At 49.6% G+C, this 26,961-nt stretch overlaps 1 protein-coding gene across 9 annotated transcripts in view; it reads right to left on the bottom strand.

The window, feature by feature from the left end:
• Positions 1–26,961, bottom strand: part of TNIK (TRAF2 and NCK interacting kinase) — a 163,172-nt gene that overhangs the window by 24,090 nt on the left and 112,121 nt on the right. For 4 of the 9 annotated variants that reach the window (XM_040612955.1, XM_040612947.1, XM_040612949.1 and 1 more), the window contains exons 10-19: positions 26,370–26,545; positions 24,732–24,798; positions 23,136–23,340; positions 14,260–14,370; positions 13,691–13,777; positions 12,292–12,492; positions 7,828–7,992; positions 5,683–5,922; positions 3,254–3,360; positions 379–542 (exon numbers count right to left, since the gene is read on the bottom strand). In XM_040612955.1, coding sequence (XP_040468889.1) covers positions 379–542; positions 3,254–3,360; positions 5,683–5,922; positions 7,828–7,992; positions 12,292–12,492; positions 13,691–13,777; positions 14,260–14,370; positions 23,136–23,340; positions 24,732–24,798; positions 26,370–26,545 — 1,523 coding nt within the window. The remainder of the gene's footprint in view (positions 1–378; positions 543–3,253; positions 3,361–5,682; positions 5,923–7,827; positions 7,993–12,291; positions 12,493–13,690; positions 13,778–14,259; positions 14,371–23,135; positions 23,341–24,731; positions 24,799–26,369; positions 26,546–26,961) is intronic. The other 5 variants (XM_040612951.1, XM_040612953.1, XM_040612954.1 and 2 more) reach the window with 3 other exon arrangements.

Raw genomic sequence — 26,961 nt, 5'->3', positions numbered from 1 at the left:
AAATCACTCCCAAAGAAACCATCGTAGAAGAAGCGAGCTTGGGTTGATGATGACAGGCAGCACAGTGGTATTTTTTTTGTTCACCCTAGAGCATAATCCCCACCTCCTTCCGTACCAGCTCCTTGGCACTGTGATGCCAAGCGCTGGAGCAGCACATGATGCCCTGGGAGCATCCTACATCCACGTCCAGGCAAAAGGAATGTCGGCATCTCTGTTTGCAAGGAGGCCGGCTGGTCACAGAAATACACCAGAAATGATGAATCCTTTGATTCTTTTAAATTTTTTAAAAAACAGATCACAGACCTCTTGCCCCGCCTGCTTACCAAGCAAGCCTGAGGAAGCGTGCCTGGTGCTAGGGGATATTTTCCAGAATCTCACCTCTGACTCGGTTGCGCTCGCTGGAGCCAGCTTGGGAGCCGGGCTGGGAGCCGCCCTGGGAGCTGGGCTGGGAGCTGGGAGTGCTGGAGCTGGAGGAGCTGCCACTGCTGGTCCTCTGCAGCGGGCTCTCCACAATGGGCTCCGTCCTCCTCAGGTCCGGGTTGCTGCGGGAGCACAAAACAGGGTCACCGTCAGCCTGTGTCACACACACCTCTGGGGCTTCAGACCTCTTCCCACAGTGGCAGGGACAGTTGCAAGGGTGAGGGGACACCTCCCCTGCTGGAGAAGACAGGGCTGAGGTCCTCTCTTCTGAAGCTATTGAGCCTGCAAGCCCCACTGATGGATGATGCAGGGTTAGACACTGAACATCGCATCACAACCACGATGAAAAATGTGCTAGAGAAACTACTGCTTACTTTGGCAAACTAGGCAAAACATTAAAAGATTATTTGCTCAGAACTCCCTTTCAGCCTGTAGACGCGCAATGCTGGCGTTACCTAATTAACCACCAATATTCATCATAAAAGCAGGAATTTGCTAATAGCAGTTAGAGAAGTATTTCAGTGAAGAAAGGAGCTCAGGTTTGCAAGAAGGCTGCAGATCACTTTTACCACTTATTCACACTTCCCAATTTTTATGGCTTCTCTTCAAACTTGCATCAGATATCCACTTTTCTTCCTTGAGTTCTCTCACCCTTGTGAACATGCATAAATCTAGAATAAAAAGCATCCTCGATACGCAAAGAATGACTAATATCTCTCTGGGTATCAGATGCTTTTAGGAAATTAATTCTTATTTGGCACTGAAATGACATCAGAAGACATGTTCACGCAGAGTTATCCAATTTGGCTTTATACAATACTTCTGTTAATTGATCTTATTATTCAAAGTCCTGTTAAAAATGTATAGAAAGCTTTCTCGCTCAAGTTCAATTAGGACATTGCGTACTTAAAGCTGATGCGGTATTAGTGCCACATGACATAATGCAGTTGCAGTCGGAGGCCGGGCACATGAAGTGCAAGGTCTGCGGGGTACGTATGGTGCATCCCTCAGAACCACCACGATGGTGCAAACTGTGCAAAGGCCCATTGGCATAACAGGCTCGCTGGCAGAACCATCCGGACACTGCCTAGCATGGGCATGATGTAAAATCCCTGCCTACTGTTACTGACACAGGTGGGTAGTGAAATGATGGGAGCGAGACAGTGGCTTTCTGCGTGCAAGGAAATATATCCCCCCGTTTGGTACGACGGGGTCACAAATAAAAGCGAGCGTATTTTTATAATATTCCAATTTATGCATGGGGGGGAATCAAGAACCAACAGGGGAGATGGTTAAACAGGAAAACTGGAGAAATGTTACATTACTGTGAGAGAAACAAAATATAAAATCATTTCACTGAACGCTTAAATTTAATGGATATGGGAGCATCCTAATCATCTCCGATTTTCATTAAACTGAAGGCCTCCATCTTGTGTTGTACGGCTGACATGTCCTTAGCTAAATTAACTCATGAAATGTACTTGAAAACTGGCAATTTATGTATTTACCTGTACTGGCCAAGACTGGGACCCGGAGGCTGCAGGAAACACTGGGCAACCTTCACCTTGAACCCCAGACTCCCATTACCCTTTTTACTTTCTGTACCATCCCTTACTAGGACTACGCAGTCCAATATCCCCCTGCATTTTAAGTTGTCCTTCAAGCAACAGCTAATTAAAAGAACAATGTTTTCAAGGATTCAAAATGCTTCAGCCTTGAGCAATAAAGAACAAAGCACGATACAATTTTTTTCCCCTCTAATTAAAAAAACCAACAACAACAACAACAACTACTTGTCCTCCTGCTACCCCTGCCAGCTACTCTAAGCTGCTGCCCACTGTGAGTGAATTTGCTGATGTACGGCTGGGGAACTGAGCTGGAAAGGCAGGCATATGCTGAAACTGGTGACAGCACATGGCTATGAACATCCCAGCCTTTGCTTTTTGACCTCATCCTGAAAGGACAAGGCAGGAAGAAGAAACCGAGGAGCTCCATCACACAAGGCTATGTGGAACCCCGAGAGTTGCCTGTCTGAGGTCTAGATTTGCTCATGATGCTCTGCAAACCAGCCACAAGCTCTCGCATGACTAAGCCCTGTTTTCTTCCATCCAGCTCTGAGCAAAGCCCGTCAGCTTCCCTGCTTGTTTTAAGCATGCCCAGGCATAGCTCCGACATGGCAGGATCGGGCCGCTGCTGTGGTGCAGCGTCCTCCCTCGGGGTGCTATAAGCACACCCTGCGCCCTGCTGGAGAGCTGGATCTGGCTAAGCTAAAGGCCTTAGTCCTAGGAAGCCAAAAGGAATTTAATCCTTGATCTACATCTAAGGAAGATCTCACCAAGCTGTACCACAGTGTCTGTCTCCCAGCACATTCCTTGGTCCTTATCTGTGAAAAGCTGCTCTGATGCATAGGAAATGTATGGTATGCATCACTGAGATCTCCCCGCTGGCTTACGTGGGTGCCCTTACATGCAAGGGGTGACGATGGGAGAACCAGAACCTAATTCCGCTAAAGGGAGCACCCAAATTCCCGTTTGGCCCCACAGCAGGAGACACTATCCACCTCCAAACCCTGCAATGCCCAGGAAGGTATCCAGCCCAGGGAGCAAAACCTCCAGGGATCCAAGCACTCACAGCCCTTGGTACAAAGTACTAAGAGGTGCAAAAGTTCACCCCAGCGACAAGAGAAGCATTGCAAAGCTGGTGGTTCCACCAGCCAGCTAAAGCAGGGCTAAACTCCAGCCCATGCTGGGGCTCCCCAGCTGGGCGATGCTGGGAGGCGTGCAGGCGGTAGCGCACCGGGATCGCTCCTGCCCATCCCCCTCAGTGTCCGTACCTTGCCCGAATGGGCTGGGAGCCCAGCCGGGGCCCCAGGGCGCTGCCATTGCCCGGGGAGTTCTTCCTCGCCAGAGCAGGGGATATGGAAGTGGTTCGTTGAGGCACCTGGAAAAAAACCAAGGAGACTGTTGCCGTCACCCAGTCTGCTCCACCACATCAGCCGGCCGTTCGCCCATCTGAGAGATCACCTTCCAGCACTGCCTTAAGACTGGATTTCCAATTGATTTCCCACTGAGAGATGGGCAATGTTTATAGCAATTATAAACCACAACGCTCTTGGCTTTTAGCAGGAATCGTCCAAATGCGAGACAGAAACGAGCTGCAAAGGTGCATTCAGGGATGCTCCCGGCAGAGCAGCCCCGAGCAACACCCAGCGCAGCCCCGCTACCATCAGGCAGGACATTTACTTTTCCAAAACTGAATGTATGCATACACACGCAAACATACATATAATTTAGATCTAACAAAACCCAGACATGTAATTTTTCAAATAAAATTCAGACTCAAGTGCCATTTCAGCAGCCAAGGTGGAGTTTTTAGCATCTCTAGTTTGGATATAAGGCTGCCAGCAGGGAGGTGGTGCTGACTGTGGTCAAGGTGGGCACACAAGAGCGTTGACAGTGGAAAGATCCAGACCCATCCACCTGACACTCGCATTAAACACTATGACTGTCATTAAGCTTCAGATGCTGCTGCTTCGGATGGCTCCCCACCACTGCCACCAGCAGAAACCCAAAGCCAACCATGGCAGGTAACCCTGGAGCCCCATCCCGTGGGAGCACAGGCATCGCTGCGTGGCTGCAGGTGCGGTGGTCTCACCCCCTGGCAGCGCAGGCTGATGTGGAGAGGCACGACGATACTCACCATGCAATACCTTGCACCAGGTAACAGAGCGGCCAAGGGCTCGGCGGGATTAGTGAAAAAATGATTAGGCTTTGTTGGTTTTTTTTGAGAATAAACACACAGTTCTGTTAGGCAAGATGAAAAGATTTAGAGAGCGAGTGAGCTTTATACCCTGCGGCATCGCTAGCCACAGCTTGTCTCATTAAAAAGCCATCTCACCTCCAGGCAGGGTACTCTGCAGTCAGGACTTGGGGAGTTTTTTTACCTTCCTCTGAAGCATCCAGCCATAAGCACTGGCAGAAACAAGACCCCGGACCACAGAGACAGCTGGCCCTGCCTCACGGGGCAGTCCTTTAGCTCCTGCTTACAAACACATCCAACCCACTTCGGGCACTAAAACGCAAAGTCAGACTCCTCATGGGTATTACACGACAGGCTTAAATGCGATCTGGTGGCGACCCCTTCCACAGCTCGCGTTCCCTCAGCCAAGGGGGAAAATACCCCACGGTGCTGGAAAACAGCTTTTTCCCAAGGAGCAGGTGCTGTGGTCTCACTGCATAGTGCATCACTGCTGTTACGAGATGCCCTTCTCAAAGGACTCAAGGCAAAACCCAACGTTACATTGCAAGGGTTTTTTCAAAATTAGGTTACAGCCAGGCAGCCGCCCTCCCGCACTACTGAAGAGCAAAGCACATGAACAGCTCCAGGAGCTGTTGGCTTCTTTTCCCTTGTAGGTGAGCAGCAATGTCTCCTCTTGCTTGGTGGTAGCAGAAATAGGGGCATTATTCACCCATGTGAGAGGCCACCACAGATGCCTCGCACAGGAGGCAAGCTTACCTGGTAGCTGCTATTTTGCTCTTGAGAAGGCAAGTCACTTACTTTGTTAACACATAGAAAAACTGCCTCTCAATCAGGGCCAAATACTGCCTCACTGTCACTAATCAATTTGTAATCATTTATTCTCTGCAAAAATCCTCCCAGGCTGAGCACCGATTCGCTGTAAGGGGGACTTTAATGGCCAAGTGATAATTCTTCCCAAATGAAGGTGTATAAACAACGCAATCGAAATACTGGTCCAGAAGAGTCTTAATTAAAGAGGTACTGCCAGACGCTGCCAAAATGTCAATGAATGTATAAAGCTTCTGGAGCCCTTACAAGTCTTCCATCAAATATTGATTTCAACTGGAGGCACGGTACCGGACTAAAAAGGACCTCTCTTATTGAATATGACAAATCTTATGTTCCTATAATTCTATTTGAACAGAAGGTTGTTTTTTATCCTGGGGAAAGGAGATATTAATTTATTTTGGCCACTGTCTGGGCTCGAGAACCTTCTCTGCTGGAGGGCAAGGCTATTCTGCAGCGCTGTCTGTGCACCCGAGAGCAGCTCCCAGCATCTTGCGCACAACCTGCCTTGGGAAACGCAGCCCCTGGGCAGGTGGGTACCCGCCGTGGAGCCACGGGGATGGGCTCGGTCCTGCCCACTCTGCTTTGCGGGAGGTGCTGAGCGCAGCACCATCCTGCAGGGGCTTAGCTCTGGGATTGCCTCTTTGACGTGCTGAAAGTGAGGAGCGATAGTGTTACCTTTGGTGGAATGTCTTCCTCCTGCCGTAACCAAGAACTTCGGTCAAACTTTTCAATGCGAGGGGGCAGAGGAGGGTTTTCTGAGGTGGGGTCCGAGTTCTGCCTTGGCATCTCAGTGCGGTGAGAGGTCACCGTCAGAGCCTCCTGAAACCCAGCCAGTCCCTTTGCAGGCTGTTCATGCAGTGACTGAGACCCAGACAAGGAGCTTCCTTGGGATTTCACAGTGACCAGATGTGGAATCTAAGCACCAAGTCAAAACAGAACTATCAGTACAAAATGAAAAAAAGAAAAAAAAAAAAAGGAATAATAAAAAAAATATTAAATTTTGATTTTTTTTTTTTTTTTTAAATTTGGTTAGCACTTTGGATGCACTAAAAAGCCCCCTCCGGTTTTTTGATCAGCACTGCCTTGGTTTCAGGAACTTCTGACTTACATCGCTTCAACACAATGTCTAGGAAAAATCACGCTCGCGCAGCTCAGCCTTTTAAAATCAGGCAACGTCATGCTCCAGTGCTGACTGCTCCTGCGTGCACAGGGTGACACAGCTCGTATGCCAGCCCCGCGCCGTCCTGCGGGTACCACCCCAGCATCCTGCAGGTACCACCCCGGCATCCTGCGGGTACCACCCCGGCGGGGCAGGCTGCTCCCTCTGCCAGCCCCGCACGCACTGTGCCCGCCCCAGGTGCTGCCTGACACTGGCCGCGCTTCCAGCTCCCACGCCTGCACCTCTATGGCTGTGCTAATGAGGTTTGGCATGGATTTTCCCTGTTAAAAATGAAAAAAATAAGGAAACCATAATAAATAATAAAAAAAAATTGTCAGGAATTCTGAGGCATAGATGGCTTAAAAAAATATCTTGAGGCATGAGTTTCTACAGGTCTAGGTAGCCCCTATGCCATGGATCAGCCCTACAGATCTAAAGTTTACGAGTGAAAGGAATACTGACTTTCTGTTTTGGGACATCTCGGAAATTCAGTAAGTTACTCTGTGAAATCAGAGCTTCTTCCAAGGACCCTGTGAAGCTGCACTCCTTTATACGGAAGGGCTGTAAGTTTTATTTGACATTTCTACATACACGTCTATGTATGCATGTGCACGAATCATGCATATATGTGTACACATGCATGCATTTACATGGGTCTCTGGGCTTCAAGCGATTTTTTCATTAGTATTTCACTGTCAAACGAAAGTCTTTGTAGTTGTCGATGACGGAGGTTGCTAAAAAGGACACTGAAAAATACTTGGTCCATCAGAGATTACAGTGAAGTGGGGCTTCATCTACTTCCCAATATATAGAGACACCACGCACAGTGGGCAAAAACCAGAGCTGTATGTTGAAGGGCTTTCCTGCACGTGTTTTATTTAAAGCTGGCATTGTACTGCTGTCCTACAGATGCACGTGCCACACATCGGTGGCATTTATTTGGGCCATTTTCCCATAGAAAGCCCAGCTGGACTGGGAGCAAAGGCTTTGCACTCCCCTCTGAAATCCCTGCTGGAGCCTGTGGATCTGCGGAAGCAATTGCAGGGGCTGGACCAGAGCCAGCACCGACATTCCTACAGCTTTCGGTGGCAGAGTATTTACTTACAGACCTCACGGCTGAGAAGAACTTTTAAAATAACGATGCCCCTCCTCTGTGACGGTCATGGTGATCTATGCCCTCTCCAGATGTGTTTGTGACTGATGTCAACTCAATGGAAAACCAAAACAAAACCTTGAATTAAAGCTGCAAAGAAAGCAAAACCTCTTTCTGATGATCCTCAGCATCAGAGCATCCTGGGTCTTTTGTACCAGGCGCCGTGGTTTCAGTCCTTTACACAAACCAGATCCAAAGAGGAACAGAGCAACTGCTGCACTGGACCAGACCAGCAGTTCCTCTTGGTCCTCTAGCTTGTTTCTGGCAGTAACTAGTATGCGATGCTTCAAAGGAAGGTATAAACCAGCGTGATGTTTCTGACACATGGAGGTGACAAGAGGAATCCGCTCATGAATGTAGATGCTGCTCTTACTCACGAATATGCTTAAGGCTGAGAAACCAGGGAGCAAGACGCTATTTCCCTTTAATCTGCTCTTTTCCTTGTTGCCTTACCAGCACCCCAGCATCCTGGCTCCGGTAGGTGAGCCTGCCGGGGAAGGACCATTACCTGCGGGTCCACGGGTCGGAGCAGAGGAGGGGTCCGGGCTGGCTGCACACCGCTGATGCTGAAAGACTCTGACCGAGGAGGCAAGTTGGGGTCAGAAATCCTGTTGGCCACCTTGTGGGGCATGGCCGGCGAGCTCTGCCGATTGAGCCGGGAGCGCTCCTCCACCTGCGGGGAGAGGGGGAGGGTGAACGCCCCACAAAAAGCCATTTCCAGTTGAAAACAAAGGCATGTATACATATATATATATATATATAGAGAGAGAGAGAGAGAGAGAGGGAGCGAGCGAGAGAGGAAGCTCTCTTCTTTTTAGGTATATCATGGGGTTTGTATGATCACGGAATCCAAGCTACCTGGCAGACTGTGCAATAAATGCCTTTTAAAGAACCAAAAGGACTATTTGTGTTTATGTGTGTAATTAATTTCTGAATATGAAATGGAAAAATAAAGAAAAGGCAACATGCCTTTCTAGAATACGACTCCCGAGAAGCCCTTGCTTCTTCTCAAATGTATCTTTAAGCAAGATCCTTCTCCTCCACTCCTATAAGCACCGCGAGGAGTGCTTTTGTTTGATCTGAATAAAAGAGTAAACATGGCAGCCAGAAAATGGCTGGCTTTGATCTAGATTTAGTGAGGCTGGCACCTTGTCATGTACGGAGGGGGAAAAGTCTCTATTACTGATAGAGAAACAAACCCAAAGCCCACTGCTTTCAGCTACCCTTGATCGAAATACCGTGGTTTCAGCTAATCCAGACATATGTGCAGTCTGGGTGCTCCTGCAGTTAGGCTGTATGCATTGGTATTCATGCAGCATACACTATGCAGAATTTTTGATACCTCGAGATCTGACGTATATTTTCATTTACGTATCATTAACGTGTTAAATACCCTTAGCGTGTCTTGACTCTGCCACGGACAACGGCACGTTGAAAGGCAATCTTTAAAACAGGTTTGCTTGGAAAGAACCACAGCTCTTGTTTAAGTAAATAAATACTCATAAAACACGAGAGCCATTACGTTAACAAAAATGAATCGTCTTCCTCTTTCAGATACTGAGCTGAAGTCTGAGTAAAATTTAGGTAAGAGATCTGTGTCATGGACTCTTTCTAGTTCATGAGGGACTACGTGGGCCACCGCTGCATCCTAAGAGGTCACCACACCCTCCGCAGGTGCTGCCCACTGGCTAGCAGAGGCTGTGCAGAGCTCAGTTTAGTGATGCCCCCGGGAGCATCCTGCAAGGAAGGGAAGGAGAACTCTCCCTGAACAAGGGAGCAGCAGCACGAGTGCTGGGTCACCGGCCTGGTCCACTACATCTCCGTATCAGCCAAACCCTGGCATGAACGGCAGCAGGCAGAGACAGTGCTGCCGCCAAGTCCTCCGGCTGTTTGCAGGCACTCTCCGGCACGCTGCCAAACCCTAATGTGCAGCTAATTATGGAGGACTTCAAAGCTTGCGTGGAGGAGAGGGCAGGAGAGTGATGAAACGAGGATGTCTGTGTACTGGGAAGGAGGAAGGCGCTTGGTTTCTCACCACCAGCATCTCCTTGCTAGCACTGCGTTGCACCAGCGCAGTAAAGGATGCTCTTGGGACTCTCCAGCTGTTCTTTGTGGAGCCTTACTAACTCCACCATTAGGCAAAGAGAGGAGGGGAAAGCAGCAAAAGCCTGCAGGAATTCATCACCGCTCCAGTTCAAGCCATCTCTAATTGAACTCAAGACTCCCCTCAAACAGGAAACATCCTTAGCAGCTTCTGTGCAGGTCCCAGTGGAAGGCCGCTAATGTTTTAATACATCACTTCAAAGCAAGAGAAGGATAAAAGCCACGGGGTCTGAAGGAGAAGCTGATGTGTGCGCTGGCTGCTGCAGAGAACAGCGCGGCTCGTGACGCACAGCCAAGTCCTGAGCCCCGGGGAAGCTCTGAGCTGCGGGAAAGCACTGCAGGGCCCGGCTATGGTATGGAAAACGTCCGATTAAACCTGTCCCCTCTGTTATACATGGTCATGTATGGCATCTACCTGCCCAAACCCGTCCTTCAGCTGACCAAGCTGCTTTGTCACTGAGAAGTCAGACCAGGCTATCTGCATCGTTTTCTTCAGCAGATACAGGTCCGCAACAGAAGAGTCAGTAACAGCGAGCTGCTAGTTATGGTACTACTGCTTCCAGTGCCACAGCCTCACGCGTATGCTTCACCCCACGTGTGCAGGGGCTGGAAGCCACCACGGGGAGACAAGTGAGGTGGAAAAATAATTGCATAAAGGAGAGGCATGAAAAACAGAGAGGGGCACAGCATGGGTGCTGTGGCGATCAAGCTCCTGAGAGAAAAGACTTGAGACCAAAGAGCATAAAACCAAGGACGGTATAGGGTATCATGCAAAATACTCGGGAAATACCCCAATAAACTCTGTAGAGCCTCCAGAAATTGTTGGCTGAGCATCAGACTTATTTTTTTCTTTGTTTCCAAAGGAAAACAAAGACTCAATATTCATGTTAAATTAGCGTGCATGGGTTGGGTATGGAAAATATAGCAAGAACCACGGAGCGCAAATCTATCTGTATAGCCAGCATGGATTGTACTTCGATATACACAGCAAAATAGTTGAATTGTGCTAAAAGTGGGACTACACAGTAGATAAAACAGTGGATGGAGGCAAGAGGAGTAGTTTTGGGAAATTCCTGAGGGTGTTGTGTCAAGGCAGTCCATCAAACTACTGCTCCCGAGAGCAGAAAGATGCCACAGTCGCTGCTTCGAGCATTTAATGAGAAACCAGACAGAGTGACACAGGTAAAGACCAAATGGTTTGGAGGGCTAATTGGTGGAAGCTGGAGATGTTCCCCAACAACAGAAAACCTCATCTTCCTTATGATATCAGCAAAGGTTACGAGGCCACATTCTGCTGCTCTTATTCACACTGCACAGTTCCCAACACCCCGCTTCCAGTTGGTGGCATCAAAAAAAAAGATGCCTCCCCCACGGGATAGAAGAAATGAGCCTTTGTGTTTGAAATGCAAAGCTAAATCCAGCACTTTTCTCCTTTACCTCAGATAAAGAAAAAGATTCCTTTTCATGTATCTTTGTTATAGTTTTGAAGACTGTGCCAGAGGTACTTTACCAACATTCTAGAGGATTTATTTAGAAGCAGGCAATGAAAGACAGAGTTTACTCCCTTTTTCCTGCCTGCTACCTAGTCTCAACACTTCTGCAGACGGACAAGAGACCCAGTTCTGCACAAAGCTGCAGGGGCACCACCCAGGTGGAAGCCTCTCCTGCCAGAGGTGGCTCAGCACATCTGGAACGTCTCATCCACAGACCCACTTACCAAACCTCTTCTTCCACTGGAAGGGCTGGAGAACGACACTGCAGCTCCATGAAAATAGGTCGTCTGGTGCATTGCCACCGAAAGACTCTTAAGAATAAATTGGAAGGGAACAAAGGAGAAACCCAAGGGGGTATAAAGAGGTGAGAAGGGTTTTTGACACTGGAAGGCTAAGATTTGATCGTATTATTGGCCTTTGCTGATTGAATTTTTTGAGCATTTGATGTTTGCACATACTGCGGATGCAGCTGAAGGCTGTCGAAAGGAAAGACCAGGAGACAGCTATGTGTTGGATGCACGTCGCATCTCTGCCAGAACTAAAGGGTGCCAGACATTTGGCAGCAAGGCAGTGACCCTGCTTAGTAGAAAGAATAGACAAGTTATCAAAAGATCTTTCTGCCCAGGAGCAGGGTTACAAAATGAAACCTATTAAACACAAAGAGCTTTAGAAAAATTAATAGCGAGAGTGGGCACCAGTCTTACTGGAGCTACCACAAAGAGATAAAGGAGAAAGAGTTGCACGTGATCCTGAAACTACACTGCAGACAATGCATGTCTTCATCTAGTCAAGACTATTCAGCCAGGCAATAATTAATATTCAAGATCTCACAACTGTTACAACAATTCCCTCTTTTTGCTGGAGAGAACCAGAAAATTGGTGATGTGGCTCACCTGCCTGAAAATCATGAAAGAGCAATGTCAAGAGATACGGCCCTGAGCATGGGAAGAAAAGCTGTCCAAGACCTGTTTGACTATGGGGAACTGAATTAGTGCTCAGCAAGGAACCCTGCTACAACCACCCTCTGCATTCACCCCTACCCCCAGCAGATTTGCGGACACACCAGGAAGGAGCACCAGGAGCTCCTGGCACATCCACAAGTCCCCAGCTACGGCTGAACCCCTCCAGGAGGGATCCATCCTCCTCCTTGGCTGCCCTCATGGAAAAACCTCCTTCCTCCACTCTCTTCGCTTGCTCAAACGTACATGTAGATGCACACGCATTGCACTGAACTGGGAGTGTTTCCAGCACAGCTAATGGCATCTGCTGGAAGCCAACCCAGCAGAGCGCAATCTGCTCGATGTGTTTCAGACCGAACCGTGCGCCCAGCTCTGCGGATGCAGACAAGCACCACCATGCTCCTTGCTCTCGCCTACCTCCTTGGCCCACGCCGGTTTCTCGCTGGCATTTATCCCTTCTTTGTAATGGTAGAGGGGTTTCTTCTCTGCCGGCCTCTGGTCCTGCCGCTGCTGCTGCTGCTGCTGCTGCAGGGACACCAGGTAGTCCCGCTCCTGCTGGAGCTGCCTCTGCAGCCTCTCCGCTTGCCGCTGCTCCTCCAGCTGCTTGCGCTTATACTCCTACCCAGAAAAAAACAGTGTGACACGGGTGCCCGGCCAGGCTGCAAACGCAGGGCTGCAAACTGCAGACTTATCTGTTTGGGTGGAAAATGGGGCCTGAACATCTGAAAAGCCGTTTTCTGGCAAAGCTCATCGATTTGGAAGACTTTGGGGACTGAGCTGTAAAGCATCCCAGAGGAGAGACCGCTGGGAGGACAGAGCCAACAGATTCAGAGCCGGGACCCCGGCATCAACACTTTGCAGCCGGCGAACAGCCCTGTCTGCTGGGAACGGGGGGTGTTAGCGCTGCCTCGCCCCAGAGACCCTGCAAACCCCCCGAGGGCTGATGTCCACTTAGGAGCTGCCATGGACTTTGCCCAGATTTTTCTGGCTGGGAAGAACGAAGGATCAATCCAACGAGGTGCCAAACATCACTGGGTCAGACAAAACCCAGCTGAGGCCAACTCCTCTGTAGGACCAATTCACTGTTGGTGGGAAGAGCCACACAGCAGAGCCAGCTCTATGATCTTTCTGCATCCCTACGGCTCTACGAGGTTTAATGAGTAAATCATTCTGAAAGGGCCTTTTTAAAAGGCAAGGGCTTGCGTGAGGGTTTTTCTTTTCCCTAAATAAAATTAACAGCAAGGGCAAAAAGGAATAATCCTTGCAGATTAAAAGAAAACGCAGTGAGAGTAACAGCTATCAGCATTAAAAAGCATAACTCAAAACCAAGTTAAATAAAAAAAAGAGGACATCTAGAATGCAAACAGCACAAGAGGGAAACATACAGTGTTTCTGCAAGGAAATTAAAATGAAAGCCTTCACTCAAAATATGAAAACCCGCGTGGCAGAGTGGGTTTGCCGGGTGCAGGCATGCAACACCTTGACCACGCTCCAACATGCTGCAAACAGCCTTAAAACTACGCAGCAACGAACAGGGCTGCTCCTCTCGCGAAGGCAACAAGCATGCCGAGGGTGCTTTGGGAGGGATGCAACGAGGAGCCGTGCACCGCGAGCGGACCCAGCCCGAAGCGGCGGCGGGGGAATCGAGGCATGCTGGCGGCCACGGAGCGGGACAGGAGGCTCCAGGTCCGGCGATGACAGTGTGTCCCCCACGTCTCGGCATGGCAGGAGGCACTCGGGGACGTGGGTGCACGTGGGTGCATGCGGACGCGACACGGGCAGAAAGCAGCAAGCGTGGCCGGGGCCTCCCATTTACCAGAAGTAGCGCTTGCTCCTGCAACAACTGCTGCTGCAGGATCTCTAACTGTCTCTGCTCCTCCTCTAACTGTCGCCTGATGTACTCCTGGAGGCATGGGCAGCAAGGATCAAAGGAAAAAGAGAGAGAAGGTAAAAGAGCCAGTATGTCCCAGGAGGAAGGAGAATGAGGTGGGCACCCGCATCGACCCCACCCGAGAGCTGGCACTGGTCAAACAGCCCCCTCCGTCCCTGCCCAAAGAGCCCAGGGTGTCCACCACTCCACAGGGGACCTCCAAGGGTAAAGAGTGAAAACCAATGGGAAACAGCAAACGTTAACTGGAAACACCACAGGATCCCACCCCAGGAACAAGTGGGTGGGAAAAACCTGTGTCAAGTGTCTCTACACCTGCAGGCCAGCAAGTGGATCCACATGGAAGTAAGTGACAGCAGTGGAAAGCGACACGCAGCGTTAACAATTAAGCAATTTGCTCTCAAGTAGCAAAAAAAAATGAGTGCTTACAAGAAAATCTCTGATTAGAGGAAGAGGAATCTGCACCGAAGGCTATTGTTCCATTCCCGCTGGGTTACCTGCTCATGCTCCGCGCGCCGCCGCTCCTCCTCCCGCCGCATCTGTTCCTCATAGTGCCGCCGCTGCTCCCGCTCCTGCTGCTTCCGCAGCTCCTTCTCCCGCCTCTGCTGCTGTGGGGGCAGGAGGCACAGGTCAACACCCCCCCTCCTCTCCCCGAGAGGCTCAAAGTCCTTTTTGTCACCATTTTCGGGGAGCCACCTCGCCCAGCCACAATGCTCCCACCCACCCGAGGAGGTGCCTTGCCAGCAGACAGGGGTGGTAGAGGGGCTCGTCAATCCCACCCCAACCTCACACGCTCCAGTTTCTGGCACTGGCTATGGAGAACCCCCAGCATCCTCCCAGCCAGGGTGGGACCACGCGTGCAACCCCACTTCTCCCACTGGCAGATGAAGGCATGCGGGCAGCGCACGGTACCCGCTTGGCGGTGCACGCGGCCAGTGGGTTAACCAAGCCTCAGCCATGCAGGCACTGCACAAGCCCGTCACCTATGGGGAACGCATACCCCAGCCCCAAACCCATCCGTGAGGATGAGGGAGGGCGCTGGGGAAGCTACTGCCTGCCCACAGGGGAATTCATCCCTCTTGATGTTTGCTGAGACCAGAAGCTAACACAGAAGACCCAAACCCTAAAGGTTTTTCCTTTTTGAAACACAAAATGAGCAGGCTGGGGGGATTCCCTTGCCATCCTCAGGCCACCTCTGCCTCCTGGGTCACATCCCTGCTTGCTCTGCCCTGTAGCATCTTTGCTGACAGCAACCCAGGGCCTTTTAGGGCAATGACAACCTAGAGCCTGCTGTGAGCCGTCCAGGGTGCCCAGGGCACCCAGGTGACACCCGCAGCCCCCACCCCCCCCGCTTTTAACCCGGCGTAACTCCTCCAGCTACCCAAAGCGCCGCTCCCCCACCCTGGGGAGCAGGTGCCCGCACGCAGCGGGGCGCAGGCAGCCCCGCGGGCAGCACATCGGCAGAGGGCACTGACATGCCAGCACTGGCTGGCGGGCGCGCAGCCTGCCATGGCTCCACGTGGGCTGGCTGCAGCAGCACGCACGCAGCGCTAACAGGGAGGCGACCCGAAGCATCAAGCCGATAAAGCTGGTCCTTTTTTCTCCCCTTTTTTTTCCCCCTGTTGCCGACAGAGAGCGGCTGAGCAGGCTGCAGTGGGAAGGCAGGTGCGGCAGGGCTGGCAGTGCCATACGTTCGCTCCATCACGTGGAGGGCTGGGGCCGGCAGCTGACTACGGCAGCTCTGCCCAAGGAGCTGGCTGAGCTGCCCGCAGACACAGATGCATCCGGGCCGAACTGCTGCTCTGCAGTAAACCTGCGCTGTACATACAGATGGGATCTGAAATCTGCATCTCTCTACAGACAGGTATCTGTATAGATATTTCCCATATAGGTATCTGTCTATAGAGATATTATATAGATATTACATAAATCTACCTCTATAACAGATATCTGTATTTTCTATATAAATATCTAACCCTATTCTAGATATGTCTAAGAGATATTATATAGATACTACATAGATCTATCTCTATAACAAATATCTGTATTTTCTATATAGATACCTAACCCTGTTCTAGATATCTGTCTATAGAGATATTATATATTCCATAGATATTACATAGATTTATCTCTAGAACAGATATCTAATACAATAGATCTAGCTTATATACTGACAACAGATATCTATTATACAGATATAAAGATATTATATAGATCTATCTCTAGAATAGATATACAATAGATCAATCTCATGTATATTTATAACAGATATCTATCTAATAGATAGATCTACTCTATTAGATTGGTATCTATTATAGGTACAATTCTATACCTACTCTATCTCTACCTCTCTCGACAGATTATCTATAGATACCTTTATAGGGAGAATACGTATGAAGATAGATATGTCTACAGATAGAGATACAGATGTTTTAACAAACATTTAAAGACACCCCCACATTTCCATACACGGAGGAGCCACTGCCTGTCTTGCTGCTGCCTCCTCACCCACGGGTAACATCCACAGCCACGCAGCACGGGGGCTCTGATGATTTCCTCTAGCTTCACGTTCGAGCTGCAGCACAGATTTAGTGCCACCTATAGCCATATTTATCACTGCTGTTCCACTCGCCTCAGGGAAGGAAAATCGCATCAAACCTGAAATAACCTGCCAGCTCCAGACTCCGGCGTGTCCCACGCCAGGCGCAGTCACTCGCACTGCCCACGTAAGCTGGGGATGCATGTGTTACTCGGCGCGTACGCCTGTCCTGCCGCGCGCAACGCACACGTAGGGCTGTGTGTAGTTGTCTGGACTCCATACTAGAAACTGCAGAGGATAGGCCACCGGGACACAGTAACTGCACCAGTACGGCAATACATGGGATTTCTAGCACTCCCTGACCTCCTCATCTGAGTGCTTCAGTGCTGGGTCACTGCTCCCATGCACTCAGGAGCACGGATAACAGGTTGAACACAGGCTACCCTGAGCTTCCAATGACAGCGTGTGTCACACTCGTTTTGGGGTGGGGTTTAATGTGGTTTCTTTCAGTTGAAATAGCACGCTGCTGAATAAAGCACATAATGCTTGTGTAGGCTGGGCTTGGCTGGCAGGAGGCGAGGCCCTGAATGCCACAGCTATTTCTTTAATAAAAATCACCCAATTGGTCTTTATTTCCAATCCAGCAGGTGAACAAAGCCAGCCCCCCCAAGGAAGGGGACAAAAGCATTTTTCCCAGGGAGGGAGCAGTGTACCACCATCCTTCCAGGGCTCCATGAGCCCAGCGGCCCTGGCGAGCTTGCTCTACTTCTGGCTGCTCTCCTGCAAGGCAGCATCTAACCATCAGCCTCCTCCACACCTAAAAGCCTGCTCAACCCTGGGAGTTGGGAATCGAGCCCCCCAGGCAGAGCGTTTTTTCAAAGCCAGGCCTGATGCTCTCCTGGATATCTAAAGGACCCCTGCGCCCCGCGGCAGCCGGGCTCTTCGGGCTGAGGCTGTGAGCAGGATGCAATATATACATTTATCGAGGCCAGGAGCACAGCGCTCCCCTCCAGCTCAACAGCGGTTTTGTCAGGTCACATTATAAGCAAGTCATTTGTCACGGTTGCATTACGAGCACCTTCAGCTGAACACTGCACCGCCGTCACAGCAGAGTGGGGCTGAAACAGCAGCGGCGCAGCCGCTCAGCTGCCTTCCCCATACGGCCCCGCTTTGGCAGCTGGCAAACATCTGGAGAGGACCTGGCACTGCGGTGGGCAAAGCCTCCAGCTCTGCCCCCATCTCCCCTCCATCATGACTCATGCCGCTGCTGAGCAGCGCCAGGATGATGGGGACCCTGCTTAAAGCAGGGATTGAGCTCAGCAAGATGCAGCTGAAAACTGCATGTGAAAAGTGTGTGTAGAAAGGAGAAAAAAAAAAAAGTCAAAGATCTCAGTTTGCCTCCTTCCCTCCGTTTTCTGCCCTCCCTCTCCCACTGTGAATGCACACTTCCCACATTTCTCCAAGCCTGAAACTACTGTGTATATTTACACTATCCAGATCTATTATTCATGCAAGGCGAGAGCACCAATTAATTAGGACTGCATTTATATAACTCTGCAGGTAAAGCTATATGTAGCTGCTTGTAAGCCAGAACGGGATCTTATTTGCGCTGCACTAGAAATGACAGGTTTTAAATATTGATGAGGGAAGACACACGAAGTCAAAACCTCTGGTGGGAAGGTCCTTGGAGGCCTGGCATGAAACAAGGACTTCAAAGGAGCAAGCTCACTTTGCTAGATCAGATGCATCCGGGGCTACGAGCAATCGGAGAGCTGCCGCCGCCCCATGAACCTGCTGAGCTCAGAGAGGCACCAACACTTGCAAGGAGAGGCTCCTGGAAACCCTGGCTGCTGCTCCCAAACACAAGCATCAGCCAAAAAAGAAGTGGAAGGGGAATTCCAAGTGACAAAAGAAAACAAATATTCTAGGCGGTTGCGTTGTTGCGACAGGCTCATTTATCTGAGCCACCAGGGAAAGAGTGACTGTGGCTGGAACATCATCATCTTTCCTGACACACCAAGAACTGGAGCACGGAGCAGTGTTTCCCACTGGTACAGAAACTGGGGCAGAACTTCCCACCATGGCAAACAGGGATCGGGTACACTCTGCACCACTGCAGGAGCTTTTAGGTGGGATCATCATGAAGGGATGCTCCATGCAGGAAAAGGCTCATGCTTCAGAAACTATCAGTTCTAGGTGCTTTCTAACCAAAGAAAAGGCTTTTAGCACACGCTTTTGTCCTACAGGAACTGCTGTAATGCAGCTCTTCTTGGAAATGGGTACAGAACTGCTGCTGGGACCGCTGCAGCATATTACTGCAAGGAGGCTTCATAGGCAGTAACGACCACCATTTTTGCTAACCTAAGTTTATCTAGAACTATTTACTGGCAATTTTTGCATTGCTTTAGAAGAGCTTCCAGCAGACGGTCTTCTGCTGGTTATCATATAAAGGAGCTGCCGCGGTTTTTTATCCCTTGAACATCCAGCTCTGTAACTGCGTGGAATGAAACATCACATGCAAACAGCAAAAATGCTTAGATTTGCCTTCTACATCCCCTGTAATGATTTGACCTTTATTTTATACCTAGAAAGGAAAATAATCCACAACATGGCAGAAAAATGAGATTATGTAAAGCCCTCTCTGACCACAGCTGCCCACTGCTGCCAAGGGGTCTGCACAGAGCACTGTCTCGCTGGATCCCTCACACTCACACAGGGAGATGTGTTATTCCTACAGCTCGCTTGGAGTTTTGGTGGTTAAACTGGCACAGCAAGGCTCGTTCTGTGCCAGCAACAAATGAAGGGTTTATTAGGGAGCTATATATATCTAATGTATGTATATACAGGGAAAAATTAAAATATATTCAAGCCTATTCACCCTTCTGCATTACACAAATATTTTCCTTACTGCTATTTGATCTATTGATATTTAATTCTCTAATTTGGAGGGGGGTTTTTGCATGCACATTTTGAACTCATGAGACCAACTTTCTGCATGCCGTCATGCAGAAAGCTCCCACGAAGGTCCCAGTTTACTTCCACTGCAATTAAAGACAGCTGCAAATCTATACCTCCTTGGCTGCCTGGAAGAAGATTGAGCTTTAAAGAAGGAAACTGGTCAGCTGTTGGAAAAGGAGACCCAAATGTCCAACAGATGCAAGGAGGCATGCTAAGGATGGCAGCAGCTCTTGGGGGCACCATGGAGTGCACCGAGAGACAACCAGAAGACTTCCTCACTTGACTTTTTCATATATGCATTTGATGTTACCGTTGGAGCAACGTTATGAGACAGTGGATTTCCCCCCAAAGGCCCTAAAATGAGAGGTACTTTTTGTGAGAGGTTCAGAAATCTTGGTTTAGGAAGATCAAGCTGACAGAAAAAATGAGATTCCTTCATTTTGAGCTCTACCGGGTAAGGAAACAGAAATGCTAGGAGCTCTACCCCTGGCAGTATTTAAAGACAAGATAGGAAAACAACCAACCAAACAAAATCTACTGAAGGTCTGCACTGATGGAGGAATGGAGTAGTTATCCCACTAGCAGGCCTTTCTCCAGCTCTTTTGCTGTGCATCTCCAGTACAAGTTAACTCCAAGCATTTTTGAGCTGGGCATCCTCCTAAGTCAGTCCTTTTGGTTCTGCAGTCGGGCCCTGCCAACGCACTCGCTCAGCCTGGCCACTTTCACAGCATCCTAGGAGGAGTCAGAGCTCTCTTTATGAACACAGCAATACCCCTGGCAGTACTGAACAGGCTGACTTAGGAGCCCCAAAAGCCACCAGCTCCAAGTGTTTATTTGTCCTGGATGCTCTATTGGGTTTTAAAGGTCAACTTTATTTTGAAAATGCAGTAATCTGAGTCTTCCCCCCGGACTCCCCTCCCAGAGGGCTGCTGGTACAGTGCTGCCTACTGGAGGCACACCCTGTCTTAGTCAGACCATAAAGAAGCACAGAAGAAACCCTGTTCCTGTCAAGCAAAATAAATCCAGAGCCAAGAGTCAACAACAGAAGCTAGCATAAGAAAAAGCAGAGAGACCAAAAGGCAACAGCTTTTGTGCTGTTGTGGTGGGTAGGAGGTGCTGCTCTCTGGAGCAAAACTGCAGTGACGTGGATGGAGGGTGCTGGGTGCCTCCGGGCAGCAACATCAAACTCGGGCAGCTGTGACAGCCGCCGTTTGGTACCTCTGTCTGGCCATCAGATGCCTCCTGCCCCAAAGTATCTGGGAAGAACAAAGACCAAACTATATCCACCGCTGGCTGGCTGTGCTAGAAATCCCGGGAGAGCCTGGGGGTACAAACCTCCCCTGTGTCCCCAGGCAGAGGCAGCATCCCTCCCCAGGGCGAACACCTCCATGAGCAGGAAGCTCCAGGGGAGGATGCTCAAAGCTACCTGTGCAGCTCCCCTAGCCTACCCCCTGCAGCACTGATGAAACTTTGCTAATCTCTGCCTCTACTATTTTTCTGTTTTTCTACAGCAGCCCATGGCAGATTCACACCACCTTGCAGCCGGCAAAGCCACAGCCCGCCACGCTGGGGAGCATCCCTCCTAACTGCTGCCACAATCCACCACATTTGCAACAGAAGGTTTGTACGTCTTCAAGGACTCCTGTTTTAATCCTCACCATAACGATTTGGCTACGTTTCTTGCTCACCATGCAAACAGTGTCTAACAGAGAGGAGAGCTCATTTTACTCCATGTCTGGAGATGCAGGTGAAGCTAAACCTGGCTAGATGGGCCCGAGAAGATGCTGGGGCCATTGCAGCCGCCAGCACGCGGCTGCCCGCTCTGCCCTGATCCTGGCTGAGCCCACAGGGCTCATCACGCCAGTGGCCCCATGCCGGGGCGGACTGAGCATGTCCCTTGGTACGGTCCCACTTGTCCTCCCCAACTTCTCCAACATGAAGGAGCATGAAAACGCCTCTTTGCCGGCTTTGCTCCCTTCCAGTTCAGGTCTGAAAACTGTAAGGCAGCTGGAAGAAGGCAATGGGTGAAGCACCCAGGGCGGCTGTTAGAGCCACCAGAAACAGAGGCATTGATTTTAAATCCTGGCTATGGTGACATTAGCTTTTAATGACATGAGGGACAGAATGGGGGGAACCAGCAAATCCCAGGGAAAGCTGCGCACAGCCCGACCCCGCAAGGCAGTGCCCCTGTAGCTCAGGGCAGAGCTCGCCAGCTTAGCAAGGGGATTAGTCCTCCATTCAAAACCTGCCTGGGAAGCAGCAGAGAGAGAGAGAACAATTTGCTTCTATGTGAAGAGAACATATTAATACAGCAGCAAGCATTGTATTCATTACAGGATTGCAGCTAATCTGGTGTCTGCTTTTATTGTGCTGTTGTTCTGCTCCTGTACCGCTTGCAGCAAGCAGACTGGGACAAAGGCAGAGCCTGGCTTCCTTATGACAGTCCTCGGACAAACATCCATTGGGGCAGGGGATTTCAGGATGCACCCACGTGCAAACCTTGCCCTCTCTCCCAGCAGCTCACCAGCTCTGGGAATGGTGCAGGACGCAAGCAAAGCCTGACCTACAGTGTACTGAACACGCAAAGCTCTGCACTCTGACAACATGTCAGACCTACATATTTACTAGACTGAAAAAATGCTTTGCCTGGGATCTGCCTGTGTTGGTTTTTGCCCCGGAGGAGCTCAGAGGACCACCTCAGAGAGGGGCCGTATCACCACCATCATCACCTGCCTGAAATTCCTTCTGGTCTGTGCCCCTAGCCCGGGGGTATTACCCATCGCGGGGGTGGGGGTGGTGGTGGGGGTGGGGTGGTGGGGGAGTTGAGAGTCAGCTTAAATGTAACAGACACTCTGGCTCATGCAAATTAAGGGGGGGTCTTAATAGTTCATTTACTGCAAATCCTCTTTTCAGACATATCTGTGACCTCTTCAGAAAGCTAATTTAATTACCTTTAACATATGAACCCTTCAATCAGACACTCAGGATGAGTTGGTTCAGTGTGTGGCAATGGGTGTCTGTGCAAAACCCCATCAAAATCCGAAGAGCTGGAGAAAAAGCTCCCTTACTTTTTGGTGGGCTTCTGCAGCTGAAGAACCAGGAGCTAAACCAAAAGTGAGCGCTTCCTACAAAGCACGCAGCCAGGCTGAGCAGCTCAGGGACACCCAAAGTCACCCGGTCAAATCCTGCAGCTGGATTTTAAATGGGGTGGATAATTTTATGACCGATCGCATTTGTAGCTGGTATGTTAAGACAAGGATAATGAAATCTTATCCTTCGGGGCACATATGGATCATTGCACAAGTCAGAGAGGCATCTGCCCCTCCCCTGCAAGAGAAATTGTAATTGGCAGGGACTGGAAGGACTGAAGTTGAAATTAGGGATTAAAGGGACACAAGTGGCACATGGATCTGGGGAAATGGCAAACGGAGCTCTTCAGCTTCTTATCAACTCTAACAGTCCACAGCAGCAAATAACAATAATGAACCTGTCAGATGCTTGGACCAGTGAGTTTTGCTTACCTCAACTGAATACAGCCATCACCCCAACAATGGGCTAACTCTGCTCAGCAGTTCCAGGGACCCCTTTAAGTGCGATACTTCAAGCGTTTATTTACAGCAAACCAGCTCCGTTACCTTTCACAAGAGCTGGCAACACTTACTATGGTGAGGGGAGTGGCTGGAGGCAGGTGTGCAAAAACGATGAGCAGGAGGGTTTGACCAGTGTAACAAAACCTTTGGGGTTACCGACTAGAGAGGTTAGGACACGATTCCTAAACCAGGCTGGGAACAGTCACTTGGGACCTGCTACCAGAAATCCTGCTGTTCCACCCGAAAACAGGCCTTGCCAGCCCATTGCTCGGCTCTGGGCAGTTACCTCCTCCAGCCTTCGCCTCTGCTCCTTCTGCTCCTCGATCCGCTTCTGCCGCTCAGCCAGCAACTGCCGCTTGTGCTCCTCGTTCTCCCGCTGCTGCTGCTCCAGCTGCTGCCGGCGCAGCGCCTCCGACCGCTCCTTGTTTGCCAGCTGCAGCCTCAAGAAATCCCGTCTCAGCGTCGACTCCCCGGGCAGGTTTAGGATGGAGCTGCACAGCACAGAAACATCAGAGAAGATTCCCTCCCTGCATCCTTAAACCTCTTGCCAGGGGGAGTTCTGCGTCATTTTCCAGCGTTGCCCCTCTTCCCTTCATCCCAACAGCATCCCAACAGAGCTTGGGCAGCAGCAGAGGGAGGGATGCGGGGACCACTAGTGTGAGGGCAGAGCAGCCGACACAGCGCTCTGTTCATGGCTCACCAGTAATTTATTTGCTAAAGGACTCCTTTACATGAAGTTTCTACCCAAAGCCTCTTGTGCTGCAGTGGCACACACTATATTTAGCTGTGCACAAAGCACATTTAGCATGAATCATTGCCAGCTATTAAAACACTACATTATCTCAGTGAAATAATGGAATAACCTGATACTAATTACAACGGCTCTGAAAAATTTCACCAAAGAAAGTTCCAGCCCCGTCACGCTTGCAGAAGCACCAGGGAGGTTTCATGGTGAAAAGTTACATGGAAATCAGGAGTTACACTTGGATGTAAGGAACCGCATTTCAAAGAGCCTTCTCCAATTTCACCTCGCAGTTTTTCCACATCTGTTCTGGTTTTGCCTGGGACAGAGCTGATTTTCTTTCTAGCAGCTGGCATAGTGCTGTGCTTTGGATTTAGGATGAGGATAATATTGATAACACACTGGCGTTTTAGTTGTTGACAAGCACTGCTTGCACAAAGTCAAGGACTTCTCAACTTCTCACCCCACCGGCGAGCAGGCTGGGGGCACCAGGAGCTGGGAGGGGACACAGCTGGGACAGCGGACCCCAGCTGACCCAAGGGGTATCCTATACCATATGATGTCATTCTCCATATAAACCAGGGGGAAGCTGGCCGGGGGCCACTGCTTGGGAACAGGCTGGCCATCGGTCAGTGGGTGGTGAGCGACTGCATTGTCCATCACTTGTTATGTATATTCTAATTACTTTATCATTATTATTTTCCCTTCCTTTTCTGTCCTATTAAATTGTCTTTATCTCAACACACAAATTTTACTTCCCCCCCCCCCCCCCCGATTCTGCCCTCCATCCCACTGTGGGGGGGTGTGAGTGAGCAGCTGTGTGGTGTTTAGCTGCCTGTTGGATTAAATTCCCATGCCTAAATACAACAGTCCCATGACAGCAGCGCACTGTGCTGCAGAACCCACGGGCAATGGGGTACCTCAGTCTCCTTCCCCAGCTCCTGGCTAAGGTGACCTGTAGCACCAGTTTATAGCCAGGCACCATCCAGCAGAGGGGACACACTCTGTTCTGCCAGCGAAGGGGACTCCGTGCTCAGACTATCCTTTTTCCATGTCTAGTTTCTAGCAGCCTGTAACCCAAGCTGATTTTATACAGAGTTAAAGAGACGTTAAGGGCAGAAATGAAATGCTGATTCTTACCTGGGCTCTCCGGAGTCATTTTCCTCCTCCTCCTCCTCACTTCCACTGTACTCGTACTCTGTCTCATCTAGGAAGAGAATTGCTCATCAGTGCCCTTTGCTGGGCTCATTTATTTTTCCAGTGGTTGAAAACCCCAGAAGTCTGAAGGCAGAACAGGCAACTCTCTTCTTCTCACAGGACAAAGAACATGCAGCATTATTTCTCTATATTTTCTGTTTTCGGGGGGGGGGCTGCAAGGCCAGGGAAGCATGGGCGGTCTCCCTGGGTGCTGGCACCTGGCATGCCCATGCTGGCTGGGAAGAGGGCTGCAGTCCCACGGGCAATGCCCCAGCAACCCCAGGCACCCAACATAAAGGTAGGGGATGTCCATAAAAAAATAATTTATCCTCCTAAGTCAGGGAGTGACCCCCTTCTTCAGAAGGGTTCTTCACAGGGAGGTGCACCACAAGCTATTGAAGCCATATGCACTGGAAGGTGGGATTCAGCTATGGCTCTGAAGGCAACAACCCCTCTCTCCCTAAACATACACTCTTCCTACGCAAATCCATGTATTTTCCAGGCAATGAAGACATCTACATAAAAGCCCAACCGCAATGTTGTGCTGCATACTGTGATTTCTATTGGGATATCATCTTTATCGGATGAAGGGAATTACAGTAAAAGAAAGGCTTGCATTTATCCAATTACTCTCCATCTCTAGGGTCCAACCTTCATTTGCCAGACTAAACACATTTAATACTTCACTGGGATCCCATTTTATTGTTTTGATTGTAGTGAAATCTATTACAAGGGGCTGGAAGGTACGCATGAAAAATTAATACCACTACCAATAGGAAGAGAAATAGCAATGTATTAATTTGCTGGGTTCTACAAATGAGCTTTCAAATTAAAATTCAGTTCACAAGCAGTTGAATACTTTAACAAGTTTCTTCATTTATCTGATCTTCCTTTCAGAGGACTTTGATAGGGCCTGGAAAGTTCACTGAAATCACTTGGATTAATAGGTTATTCCTCGTCAATGGAATTGCTTTGGGGCAAGGGTCTTATCTAGATGTTCGTCTGCTCATCGCTGGCGCTGCACGTAGATCAACAGACTTGGCATGAAATACGTGAGCTGGGAAAAATTCATCTTAGCAGCTTCTCCCTCCCACATGCCAGTATGTATATATGCAGATGTAAAATTTATACACACATTTTAATGAATCAAAGCTTAAATGTTCCACGTGGAAATTACCACCTGGACAAAAAAAGACAGCATTTTTCATCAGGGGACAAAAAAGCTTTAAAAAACCTGATTAGCTCTAATGACAGCCACCTGTAGGCTTCACAGGAACGCCGATTGTTTTGTGGTGGATATTTATTTCAGTGACTGAGAGGAATTAAATCAAACAAAATAATCTGACCTCAAAAGCATAAGAAGTGTGGTCACACAGAAGGACCACACCTATTTAACTCAACCAGTTTGGGTACAAACTCAGCCATCCGAACGGTGCTGAGACCACGAGCAACCCAGTCCTCTTCACCCTCCCTCTTCTACCCATACGCTTCACCTACACGGATGCACCTTGGTCTACGCCGGGGATCTCCAAGCACGTGGCAGAGGTCAAGGATCGCCCAGAGTCCTGCTTCTCCACTAACCTTTCTCGCCTCGCTTCTTTTTAGTCCTGTCGATGTGGTCCTTGAGCTGGATGCGGACCTGCCTTTCGTTGGGCTGGTCTCGGATAAAGGGGTGCTTCATCAGCTGCTCCGTGGTTGGTCTCTGGCTGTGGTTCTTCACTAGGCAGCTCTCAATGAAGGACTGAAACTTTTTAGACCTGGCCAAGGACAGAAAAAGAAGGTACAGAAGGAACAGGTAAATATATAGAGTCTCCTACTAGAAAGTGAGAAATGTGTGGGCATTTGAGAAGATTACTTGGCTGCTACACAGTCCTTGTGCAGATGCAGCCCTCCAAGAGGATTCCCATGACCTCGCTGTTGATGCTTAGCACCATCTCAAAGCCGCACCATCACAGGTGCCCTCTTATCACTCCACCCTCTCCTACGCTTCCCATGCATACTCCTGTCTATGCCTTCCTGGTACGATTAGGAGAAACCACCATTCTACAGAGGCTAGAGAAAGTTGGGAACCAAGAAAATGCAAGGGAGTGTTCCTCCTCCCTTCCCTCTGACCTGTGAAACTGCAGGTAGAAACGAGAGACAACACATACAGATACAAGTGCAATTCCTTAAT

Source organism: Falco naumanni, chromosome 13 (assembly GCF_017639655.2).
Source record: "Falco naumanni isolate bFalNau1 chromosome 13, bFalNau1.pat, whole genome shotgun sequence".
NCBI classification, from domain to species: Eukaryota; Metazoa; Chordata; class Aves; order Falconiformes; family Falconidae; genus Falco; species Falco naumanni.
This window is presented reverse-complemented; position numbering and strand designations above follow the sequence as displayed.